The 12,374-nt window shown below is 39.8% G+C and overlaps 1 protein-coding gene and 1 long non-coding RNA gene across 2 annotated transcripts; one reads left to right on the top strand and one right to left on the bottom strand.

The window, feature by feature from the left end:
• Window positions 1-1,186: 1,186 nt before the first annotated feature.
• LOC131882675 (ADP-ribosylation factor-like protein 5B) lies at window positions 1,187-7,669 on the top strand. The gene is made up of 5 exons (XM_059229902.1): window positions 1,187-1,476; window positions 4,344-4,517; window positions 6,072-6,280; window positions 6,396-6,631; window positions 6,962-7,669. Exons 2-5 carry the CDS (start codon window positions 4,472-4,474, stop codon window positions 7,008-7,010), a joined length of 540 nt encoding a protein of 179 aa, XP_059085885.1. The 5' UTR covers window positions 1,187-1,476; window positions 4,344-4,471; the 3' UTR covers window positions 7,011-7,669.
• Window positions 7,000-9,914, bottom strand: LOC131882678 (uncharacterized). The gene is made up of 2 exons (XR_009373520.1): window positions 8,315-9,914; window positions 7,000-8,258 (listed from the first exon to the last, which is right to left on the bottom strand). It is a non-coding gene; the product is annotated as an uncharacterized LOC131882678 (long non-coding RNA).
• Window positions 9,915-12,374: the final 2,460 nt, after the last annotated feature.

Here is a 12,374-nt window from a genome sequence, read left to right as displayed (position 1 = left end):
TTATTTTTCCAGTATTAGTCCCATTAGCCTCCAATGCTTCTTTCGTCATCTTCGTTGAACAGTCAGGACAATACCACGGCCTGTCGGATTGATGATGATAGAATTGAGTTTAAACAACAGTATTCTAAAACAAACAGCATTTAATTTTTTGTAGTGTTCATATACTTTGGCTTAAAGCACCTTATTATTGCTCTTGTTGAGGGGAAAGTAATTCATATTTTGGTCTGAATCATGACAAATAGTCAACCCTGATTCGAGTATTCTTTTTCCAGTGGAAGCTGTCTCTTGGAAGGAGGGGGCTAATTGATGGAGGTGACCGATTTCAGGACATTCTTACCTCATTGTCTGTGAGAAATGAAAGTACTTTTGTGCTTATCTCACGTTTGAAATTAGACTGAAAGAAAAGATCTCTAATGGCTTGGGACGGGCAAAATGTACAAAATAGCAAAGCCTTTGGGAGATAAAAGGGGTGCAAAAATATAAGCCTAAATGTGCTAAAAGAGGAGCAAGAAAGGCCGAAGGTGTAACAAAAGGTGCAAGCAAAATGTAAAAAAAGAAGGCATATTCAAATCTATTTTTCAAAGTTGTACAAATGTGAAGGGCGCCTTCTTCTAAAATCGAGTTTTGCCTCAAATTTGAATCATTATATTTTTGAATGAGGTCAAGAATGCTTCCCCATGATTTTTTCTTCTTCTTTTTTCTCTAGCGGTGGATCTTCACCATTGATCTGAATGAAGAAAAGATGGATTTTTTTTTCGTCAAAAAGAGAAGTGAGTTTGTTTAGAGAAAGTAAAAAAAGCAGCCTTGGTGCGTTTTTTGGGCTGTTGAGCTATCTTTGCACCCTACTTTGCTAGTCTCTTCAGATTTGAAACTGGTTTTTTTTTCATTTCTATTTACACTTTTTTCTCAACCATGGTACACTGCTCATGACAATAATGAGCCAAAGTTCTTCGAAGGATTTGATTCTGGATTTATAATTGTTCAAATTTCAGCTTCTCATGTCTTTACTTTAATGGCAGCCTTTGACTTCAAACTTTGAGACCATTTCTAACGCCAAGAAAGCTCTGATTTCAACCAAAATAGGCAGAGGGATAAAATAGTTGATTAAAACATGATATGACAACAATATTGACAAAAACGTCAAGCTCGGGATTTGCTGTTCGATGGTCTAGTCACGCTGACAGCCTTGGGAGTGAGTTCAAGTGAATCCTAGGAAGAGGAGCTCAGTGAATGAAGAAGAAGTTCCCTTGCTCTGCTTAGTCTGTTAGTTACCTTGTTGCCCTGCAGTCTGTTGTCTCTCTAGAGAGATTGGTTGCTTGACCGAGTCCTTGTGAACAAAGTGAGTGTCCCTTTGGCCTTTGGGCTGTGGTGAAGAATTGAAGGATTCCTTACATCCCGTGAGTCAACGCCCAAGGGATGAACACACCCACTGTGGGTTTCAACCATCACACAAACCCGTACTATCACTATTAGTAGGTAAGAAAAATTGACTTTCTTAGATTGGTCAAATCCAAGGATCAAATCCAAATGGGGTTTTCCAAATGAAGCTATTGTCATAACATAGAAACGCTGTGTCTACTCATTAAAATATTGGAATTGAAATGATGCAAATAAATGAGAATAATGCACGAAAATGGACCAGCCACGAACAAGCCCCACATAGAAATGAAAACTCCTTGTGTCATGTCCATACGTGATAAACCATTGTCATTCAAGGATTGCACCAAAGAAGTCATGATTTCAACCCACCTCAGTGTAATATTACAAATGAACCCTGAGGTCAATGTAATAGGGCTTGTGAAGTGAAGGAAAAACTAAAATAATGAAGCACAGCACCTCAATTTTGGGTGGAGAAGTAAAACAAAAAATCAACCAGATTTTACCTTGCTCCAACTTAATTTGCAAGAGACAATAGTGAAAAATTTAAAAATCTAAAAAAAAGGAAGTAGGAAAAAAATGTATGCTGGTGTAAATTCTGGAAAATGCTTATCCTCTCCGTTAATGAAAAGTTACTGCTTTTCGCACTTGTTGAACAACTCGAGGGTCAAGTCTAGGGGTGTAAAGTTTTCCTTCATTTCGACAGCAATCAGTGGTAGAGGTTGGTCATTACTAGGTATGTAAATAAGTTCCAAATCAAAATATCCAAGAAAGTGTACAAAATAGCATTCAAAAATGAAATGCACAACACAACTGGCTTGACAGCGCATCACTTCGTAGTACACGCTTTCAGACGAAGAGTGCATATACCTGAGCCCAGTTTTTTTTGAAAGCGAAGGAGTGAATCTTAGATCGAGAAAAGATCCAGCTTATATGGTGTAGTGTACTCCTTGGCTTTGCAAAATTAGGGCTATAGTTGAACTCGTTTACCTATGATTGAAAAATATACACAGATTGGGAGCAATACAACCATGGTAATTGAAAGGCAACAAGTATCCGAAAGAGGTACGAATACGTTTCCCAAGAGGCCGTGGGCTAGGCTCTCTACTTCGTAAGGAGACATTCTTTCATTCAAATCTAGTAGGACTTTTCTTACAGAATGTTGAGCACGTCCATGTGACATCTTTGATAAATTCAACAGCGTTCATATCGTCACATGAGTCACGTTCTCTACTTAACACTTTGAGAGACTACTCTTCCTCTTAGTTGGCTTTTCTTCGTTGACCTTTTTTGTGAACCCGTCAAAGTCAGCTCAAGTGAAATTATCAGTGTTCTGTTACTGTCCATTTGTTAGTAATTGATTGAAAGACGGATGTACTTTACATAACAATGAATATATTTAGCTTCTGGGGTTTTTGGATTAGGAAGGTATTAGCACCCAAAAACTCTCCCGCAGAGAATGAACGCATTGTGCTAACTGTTCTTTGAAATAAGGGCAGCATAAAAACATGTCTGCAAGAAGTGAAGAGAGTTACTCTTTGTCGTATGTAAACTAAGCAATAAAAGGCAAGATTTTTGCATGAGTGCTAGGGAAACGTCTTTGTTCTCCTTGCTTCACATCATGCGCAGAGTGTCCCAAAAGTCTTTGCTGGGTCCAAAACGATGCAAAAGCACGACTATTTCAGGCCTATGGCAAAACTCTAAAAAAAAGAAGGTATTTTAAATGAACCTTACAAAGGAATGGTTCTTCTGACACTTATTTGCAAAATTGTTCTGTGAAGACAAAAAGTATTGATTTGGCTCACTGGTTTTTGTCAACACAAGCATGTTCAAAATACGTAGAAAATCTTAAATTTTCTTTTGTTACGTGCCTCTTGGGAGTTAATCAGATAAAGGAAGCCAAAATTATTGTTCATGTTTTCTTCGCAGAATAATTTTGCAGATAAATGCAGGCCTCGTGAGGCTCCTCTTTTCTCCAGTATTTGTTGGTTTCAAACTCGGAAACCCTTTTGTGCTCCTCTGGAGAGAGCGGCTCTTCTTTGCTTGGAATAATCTCGCCTTAAAAAACCCCTTTCACGACAAATTCAGGGGTATTTGTAATTTGATGCCTTTTTTCCAGTTAACTGAGAATCAAACCTGGCCAGAACGTTGCATAGCTTTAGTTTCCATGATGCTTACTTCGTTTTTTCCGATGCTTTCTGACTTACTTTGTCAAGATGTATACGAACTACACCCTTCAATTTGCATACATCATGCAAAAAATTAGGGAGTATTTCCCTCGAGTTGAAGTAGGTGTGAACCGGCAAAAACTTTTGGGACATCCTGTAGTGTTTTCGTGAATCTTGACTTATTGTCATATATTCATGGGTTTGATCACATTTAAGTGAAATTTGATTTAAACGGGTACATTAAAATTCGATTTAACAATGTTTTCCACGCTATGGTGTTTGATGAAAGAATCTATCAATCCTTAATGTGAAGACAAAACCAGCATTTTGAAAATGTCCTCAAATGTTCCTGAGTTTCTATCCTTGGTTTCTATTGAGCCCTGATATTGATGTGAAGCGGACATGTCTGGAGATTGAGATGGATTATCAATCAATAGAGATAGGCCTGACCTTTTAAAAAGGCTGCAATCAAGGCCATGGAAATTCCTCCTTGACATCCGTTGCCATGGGTTCCTTTTCCGCTGAAATGGTTGCAAGATCAGAGGACATTGCGTTTCGTGGCTTACTCGACAACTTCGTTATTCGCCTTGAAACCAGCACAGAGTGTGGAGGAATAAGCATTTGACAATGGAAGTTTTCGCTTAGGAGTTCACGCTCCATCGAAACTACGCTCTTTAGTCCTTGCTGGCTTCTTCTATGGATGGAGACGCAAAGAAATGCACATTTCCTCAAACGATTGAACTCGACACCGATTTTGATTCGAGTTTTCTGACGTTTCGCGATCGTTCTCGTTTGCAGATTGAATTGCGCCAAAACCGATCACAAAACGATGACACGGACGCAGTGAAAAGATTGTGAACTCTCTGAAACTCATCTCGTCCGCATTGTGACAACACCACAAGTTTGAGCAAGACCCCCTAGTCAACATGGGGTTGGTGTTGGCCAAACTTTGGTCCTTCTTTGGAAATGAAGGTAAGTCCATTGATAACAAATTTGTTCACTTCAGAATTCTCGGAGCGCCTCAAGAAGTAAACGCCGATCACGAAACCTCTTCATTTTTGGGAGGTCACTTCTTCACTTTGCTATGCATATGCATAACTAGAGTTGAATCTGAAGCATGATCTGAAGACATAATTTCTGATTATTTCCACCTATTGATTTGAAAGATTTTCTCTATTTTTTTTGTTTTTACTTTTATTTTTTAAAATATTTCCGAAGCAAAAACTCAATGCTCGAAGCCCTTCATGCTGTGGATGCAAGTGCAGAAAAATTTTCTGCCTGGATTTTGATATTATATCTTTATTTCGGCGACTCATAATGAGTTCAACGTGTGTAGAATGTGTGAAGGATTGACGGAAGCAAAATGGTCAAAAAGATTGTGTAAGAGACAAAATTGCGAAATCAGTAACGTTGCAAGTTTTAGTGCACGTGGGATTCATGAAGAGGACACGAGCAAACGTTGCCAATTCAATGGATAAGAGTTACATGATCACTTTTTTAAGCATAGCACATTTCTTCAGCCAGTGTGTGCAACGTAGTCTGGAACTCTAGTAGCCACAAGATATCCTTTGCGGGCAGTCCCTTTGCTCGTTAGCGGCCCTATGAACTTTTCATTCATAGAGGAGGATATAGTATTTTAATAATTCGGGGCAGCGACCTTTGGAAATATGGAAAATGGGCAAATGTGTGTGTGTGAAATCGAGGGAGAACAGCATTGATGGGTTTCAATGTGACAGGTTCTGTGCGACCAGTTTCGCGATTTTCTTTGCCTCTCTCCGGGATTCCGCCATATTCAGTCGAGTTCCTTTGGACCAAAACCAAGATGGACTGGCCGGTCTTGGATGAGAGTGATATATATGGTCGTTGTTTTTGGCGCGAGATCCAATAAATGGCCTGTCTACCATAATTGTCGTTGGGAATGGAGTCCTACCTGTCATTATGGACCACATGTCCAATAATATGCATTTTGTTGCGAGATGATTTAACGGTGGTGCTCGGGTTGCGTCTGGTAGCTCACTGATCCGAATATGAGTACTTCTCTTTTCACCAATCATCAGCCCCATGACACCGTTCATGAGAATTTGGATCTTCCAATCTTTTAAGCAATTGACTCGATTACTACTGCTATAAGTTGTTTTACATCAGCGAGGATGTTCCCACTTTTTCGATTATTTATGTGCTTATCTGGTAAAGTGACAAATCGTCATTTTACATCAATACAAGATTTGTTAATGATCGCTGTTTGGAAAAAAAAAGCAACCGGATGAACATTTCTTGGACCATTTTGGATTTTGGATTAGATGGCCAGGATGGCAGCACGTGTATGGCGATCGAAAACATCCCCAATGGCTTCTTTTGCCTCTCCTCGTGAGCAATGATTCACGTGTTCTAAGACCTCAGAAGCCTTTTTATGGAGTCTCCATTCCCAACACGTCGTTCAAATATTTTACAGTTCAAATGGATTACTTTATCCCATCCAGAGATGTGACAAATGTCTTGGTTTGATTTTTTTTCCTTACCCTGCAGAGCACAAGATTTGCATCGTGGGCCTGGATAATGCGGGAAAGACCACGATCTTGTACCAGTTCCTCATGAATGAGGTGGTTCACACATCCCCCACAATTGGTTCGAACGTGGAAGAGGTGGTTTGGAAGAACATTCACTTCATTATGTGGGATTTGGGCGGTCAAGATTCACTCAGAGCAGCTTGGAACACTTATTATTCCAATACAGAGGTAAGGCATACTTTGTCTACCCACACTCCTGGCATGATGATGCTGAATGTGAAGATGATGATGATGATGATGATGATGGTGTTGCTCTACTTGATATTGGTTGGTTGGGTTTCAGTTTGTGATATTAGTAGTGGACTCGACGGATCGCGAGCGCCTGTCCATATCCAAAGAAGAGCTGCACAAGATGTTGGGCCACGATGAGCTGAACAAGGCCAACATATTGGTGTTTGCCAATAAGCAAGACGTGAAAGGCTGCATGACGGCGGCCGAGATCTCGAAACAATTGAATCTCCAATCCGTAAAAAAGCATAAATGGCAGATCCAATCATGTTGTGCCCTCAGTGGCGAAGGGTAAGTCAGCACAGATATGAACAAATGTGTACCATTTGCAGCATGGGCCTCATGTGCCCCTTTCAAGCCAAAGAAGATCCATCTAGGTTTGACGGCAAATTTTGAATTCAAAATGCACCAATGTGCTAAATACAGATATTTTTATTTTTTGGTGGAACAACTTACTCGTAGGTTGCTAAAAGAAACAAAGAATGGCACGGCCTTTTGAGTAGCTTGTGATGCCTTACTTGTGAACATTAGCCTATTCAAGAATATTCGGTTGATGTTGATCCTCCGATTTGGAATGAGACTCTTAAGAAATGAATATCCTTCATCTGGCTTTCATTTCAGGTTATATCAAGGGTTGGAGTGGATCGTTAATAACCTCAAGAAGCGGTGATTTTCAAAGAATGGACGCACCCAAAAATATTTTTCAATGTTGCACACAATCCTTTCAATTCCTCTTGTCATTGACGGTAAAAAATATTATGCAAAAATCGCACATGCATCATCCCCTGCAAAATTAATCAGGATCCGACCTCTGATGAGCTCCCCCTCCCTACCTTGAACACCATCCCCATGCGTATAACAATAGACTGGAAATCTTTTACATTCACACTCGCCAATCTCGTACAATCCAATCTAATGTAAGATTCCGACCGATCGTGTGTCATGTGTGTGTCCAACGTCCAGGTCGTATGTATTACGTATTATTGGCCATGCATGATCTTGTGCCGTCACCATCGTGTTCAGCTGTCTTCCCGTATGGCTATTCAAAATCCAAGAGCACGATCCGGTTGAAAGAAATTGACGAAAGACGATCGAACCAACGATATTCCGATTCATCAAGCTCTGTCTGCTGCTATTCTCTCTCGATCTCTTGATCCCTCTCTCAAGTGGGTGGATGCCATACATAGAACTTGAACATTAATCATCTTGAGCCAAGAAGATCAAGCATTCTACCAATCCAATTGACCGCGCTTGGAGATATTGTTTGTATTTTTGACAATGTTTTATTGAGACTCTTTGCGAAAAAGAATAGACTCCTGTGAAACAATACCATCGGGTCGTCTAAGAGTTGCTGATAAATGAAGAATTGTCTATATTTTCTACAAAATGGCACCGAAGATCACCTAGGATTGCACGATTAGCACGGCAGTAGTAACGAAATTATGAGTTAAAATAAATAAATATACCAATTCATTCCTTTTTTCGAAAAAGGAACTGCAATTCCATTACATTCAAAGTGTTGACCATGAGCAGTCATTGTTCGTCTCTTCTCCATGCGAATTTGTTCAATATTAGCATAGAACTCCAAGGCTTGCGTGAAAGCGTCGGGGGACGTGGTGATGACACGCCCATCGCTTACGGGCTTCGTCGTCCAAGATACCTGCAAGAAATTGATTAATACGCTTAACTGATCGGTACCCTGTGGGATCGGCTCGTGCTCCTGAGTAAGGCTCTGGCATTTGTAAATTGGACCTCCATGGTTCATCTTCTTCTAAGTATGCGTCGTCCCATAACTGGTGAAGTTGAGTGTGAAAGGTACTAATGTCTTTTTTTAATGTCCTTGATGCCTCCTTTGGTACTCGTTGCGCGCCATCTGTTGATGCAGCTTACTCTGTGCTCTGGGTCCGGTGTTAGGGGGCTAGGATCGATGGGTTATTTCTTTGACAATACACAATATGAGGATATGTGTACTACCTTTTGCACGGTGATGCACGCTAGCTGGATCAATTCAAGTTTTCCACGGACCATTGATCTTGGGAAAGGCTGAGTCGGTATCCTACCGATTGCGCCAATTTGTGACGAACTAGGATAACAACTCCGAATTGACTGGTGGCGAAATAACATGGGTGAGAGTGTCCATATGTGCATTTACAAATTCTTTCTACAACTGACAGGGGTTCCGGGCATCCTGAATGAAATAATCGACTCTTCTGGATTGGTATTTCTTGCACTTAGGCGTGCCGAATTTATAGTGCGAAAGGATGTCTACTTGCGCAATTGCCTCTGATCGTTCTCGAGGGACCATCGTTCACTATCGGTGACCGGACAACTCGACCCAGCGGACAACTCGACCCAGCGGACAACTCGACCCAGCGCAATAACTAAACAACACATTGGCCAAAAAAACATGATTATGGAACAAAACTAAAGCTTGATGAGTCAACATTCGATGTGCATGCAAAGATGTTAGCATCAGTAAGGCATTAAATAAAAAATCAAGTTTGATTACAACATTATCAAACTTGATTTTCACACCTTGATCAATGTAAACATAACTTGCTCTTAAAGATCAAATGATGAATTGTGTAAGTCCTTTCAAAATTTGACATGTTTTACATTACAGTTCCAATTTTGCCCCATAAGCATGAACTATTTGTAAGCCAACATGTTGGGCCTAATATCTGTAATGGGTTGAGTTGTCCACTAGGTTGAGTTGTCCGCTGGGTCGAGTTATCCCGGGTCGATTTGTCCGTTGGGTCGAGTTGTCCTGGAACCTTCTCTATCATGCGAGGACAACTCTAGCGATTGGTGTTTCACTATATAGTAACGTTCCAAAAAAACCAAAACATACTCCTTACGCGTTCCTTTCTTCACGCTTCAGAGTGGCATTTCATTTTTCGTTTCTCTCTTGGCAACTGAGGAAACTTGAAGCTTTCAGGTATTCTGAACAAAACATTCCATTTTTTTTATGTGTTCATTTATCCTAGAAAATGAAGCTTAGGGATGAAAGTTGTGCTTGCTTTTCACAACCTTTAATGTATTTGTGGTTTCAAATCTTGTTATATTTGCACTTGCTTTATTGTTGCAATCTCCTCATTCAAATTCCGTTGAACTACATACAAGACCTTTGGCTAGTGCTTGAAACTGGAACTGAGAACCGTTTTTCTTTCGAAAAGAAACTGGAACTAATACTTGTCATATTTTTTCAAACTAGCCTTCTTAAAACTTGGATTTAACAGATTTAGTGTAGTAGTATTAGCAACAAAACAGCGACGAAAAAACTCTAACGGACTCTTGGAGTCCGTTTTTGGACTATAGCTGCGTGATTATGTAAGTGTAATCTTGTGTTAGATAGAAACCTAATGCAATCTTCACGAGCCAACTGTAAGCCAATAAAGCTTCTTTTTAGGTGGCCATACCATGGATTGTTGAAGATTTTCATTTTTGAAACCTTTTGAAGACAGTAAATATCAGCGGAAAAAATAAAATCGAGTTTAGGAATCAGTTTTCTAACCTTTGACTTTTCAAAAGGAGATTTCATTTTCCAACTTAACCTAATTTATGATACCTAACATTTGTCCGGATTCGAAATCCCCAGCCCAAATCTATATTTATTTTGACTTTTTAAAGACGCCTCGCCCATTAAAGAAAAAAGCATGAGTTAATACTGTTGAAGTAGTTCAAATTTGAAAAGGGAATGATTTTCCTTTTACGTATTTTCATGAGCCAACGAACATGGCCGAGAATGGGAGTAATCCAATGCTAAGAAACTTTCAATGATGATTACTGGATACCATAACATGTTGGCAGAAAACCTTCAAATTCTAAGATTGTTTGAAACAAAATGTTACCATTGATTAAGCACAACATGGTCTCGATGAGGCAAAAAACAAAAACAAAACTCTTTGTCATCAAAAATGTTCTTAAATATGATAGGAACGAGTAGCGCCATGACATTTTCGGGTGAGTAACGTTTTGTTTTTTTTTGTAATTGCAATTTGTTCCTACTTTTGAGGAACACCTTGACGATTAGTTGCGGATAAAACGGGCCAAGATATGTTCGTAGAAGCTCCATTATCTTCAATAGTTTCAACTAATTTTCTTCGAAATTTTTAGAAACAGAGGTTTTGTTATTCATGTCAAGGTATTTTGTGTCGGTGAGCTAAAGTGCGTTGCCCATTGGGACATTGAAGTAGCAGCTGCATGATGATGTCAGCACAAATTTTGGGAGGTCACTGGGGCACTTTTCCAAAAAGTAGGGGTGCTAAAACCCAAGATATAAAGCACAATATTGGACAAAAAACTTTGTTAAGATTTAAAAAAGTTCATTGCAAAATACGAAATTCTGGAAGCGAGATCAGACTGAAGATCTTTGAGTTGAAATGTAATAGATCGTTTTCTTGATGCTCATCTTCTTCTGAAAAAATCTGATGTTTGCACGGGCATCCATGGTTCTTCAACCTCAATTGGCTCCTCATCCAGAAGGGATAAAGCGTCTTTGGTTGCCATCATTCAAATTAAGATGGGCACAATTGGCTAGTTGCGTGTCATCACCGTATATCACCAGAGTTAAGCCCACATCCACGGATCCGGTTCGAAGGACCACCTTTGGTGGCACGAAATCTTGCTCTGATTCGGATTCGTCCACCAAATAAGGATCTCTCCGTATCACTTAATCCTGGCTTTCTTCCAACCAACTGTCGTTCCATAAAGACCTACCAGGTAACGATGGAGAAGGACCTTTAGATCTATCCATGAAACATTAAATAGGACTGTTATTTTAAATTCTTATATTTTAAGTTTCACGTGACTACATCGGTACTACTACCTCATGGGCATTTTTCTTTCATCTGACAGTATTTTTCAACAGCTGAAACATTTTCTCATTTTGATTGGTTGGATAACAATACTCCGGATATGGTTAGCTGCGGAGTTTCAGGGTGACGCGATTGTCTCATCCTTTTCTCTTGAGCATAGGGGTGGCCATGTGCTCGAGATGCAAATTACTCCATTTCATCCAACACATGTGTTTGGGAATTTTTTTGTTCTTCTGATTGTTTACTTTTTTACGTGAAGCCGTTTGTCAAAGCTCGCACTTCTCTGCATCTAAGGTCCCTAGCTCAGGTAACTGCCTTAGACTCTACCAACGTTCTTCAACACTCTCCCAAACAAAGCCTAGTTGCGGAGTAACCTGCCCATCACGGAATATATATCTCCCCTGTTGTAACGAGTTTAAACCTCAGAGGCTAAGTTTCTTTTAACAAGACAAGAACCATACGGCAAAGTTAGACTATTTGTAACTGAATTGTTGATCAATTTCAGGTATTTTCTGAAAAGCAGGTCTTGATAACTGACAAATGATCTTGCTTTGGCACCTGTTCCAGAAATAAGGTAGTTGATTCAAGAACAAGTTTGATTAATTAAAAAACACAGTCTCATAAACTCTCATAGGCAGCATTCTTTGGCAAGTTAATCAAAAATACGAGGCGCTCCTCTGCCGATTGGTAATGCAGAACAATTTGATGACACGTAATTTCTTCACAGTTTTTATGACGGGGTGAGAATTGAGTGGGGCGACCTGATGAAGCCGCACGCTTCGCGCAAAAGCCCGTCACAAACACGTCATAATGTGAATGAATGGGAGACGCCTGGTCTGCTCGTAGATTGTCACGGATAACAGCTGGGGCAGAATATATCCCGATCCACTTCGAAACGGAGGATATAGATCCCCTTTAAACATGTAGGTTGGACAAACTGAAGGCTCTGTAAACTCATTTTTAGAGTCAGCAGGGGGTCTCATCAAGTTTCCTAAAGATAATAAATGGCATTCATCACTTGACACAAATGATATTTTGAACCAATGTCCTGAGTAAGAGACACTCCAGATTCCTTTTCATTAGAGACTACGCAAAAAATCCCGAGGCTATATGGGAAAAAAGTACAAGAATTATTGAAATATGCATTGAAATGGCAAAAATGTGCATTTTATTTTGCAGGCTTTTGTAATTTATTTTCCATATTTCCTAACCAATCT

This window comes from Tigriopus californicus, chromosome 6 (assembly GCF_007210705.1).
Source record: "Tigriopus californicus strain San Diego chromosome 6, Tcal_SD_v2.1, whole genome shotgun sequence".
Lineage (NCBI taxonomy): Eukaryota > Metazoa > Arthropoda > Copepoda > Harpacticoida > Harpacticidae > Tigriopus > Tigriopus californicus.
This window is presented reverse-complemented; position numbering and strand designations above follow the sequence as displayed.

Coding starts and splice junctions, on each gene's coding strand:
- LOC131882675 (XM_059229902.1), top strand. CDS start 4,472: ATGGGGTTGGTGTTGGCCAAACTTTGGTCCTTCTTTGGAAATGAAG. Junction 4,518..6,071: donor GTCCTTCTTTGGAAATGAAG/GTAAGTCCATTG, acceptor CTTACCCTGCAG/AGCACAAGATTTGCATCGTG. Junction 6,632..6,961: donor TGTGCCCTCAGTGGCGAAGG/GTAAGTCAGCAC, acceptor CTTTCATTTCAG/GTTATATCAAGGGTTGGAGT.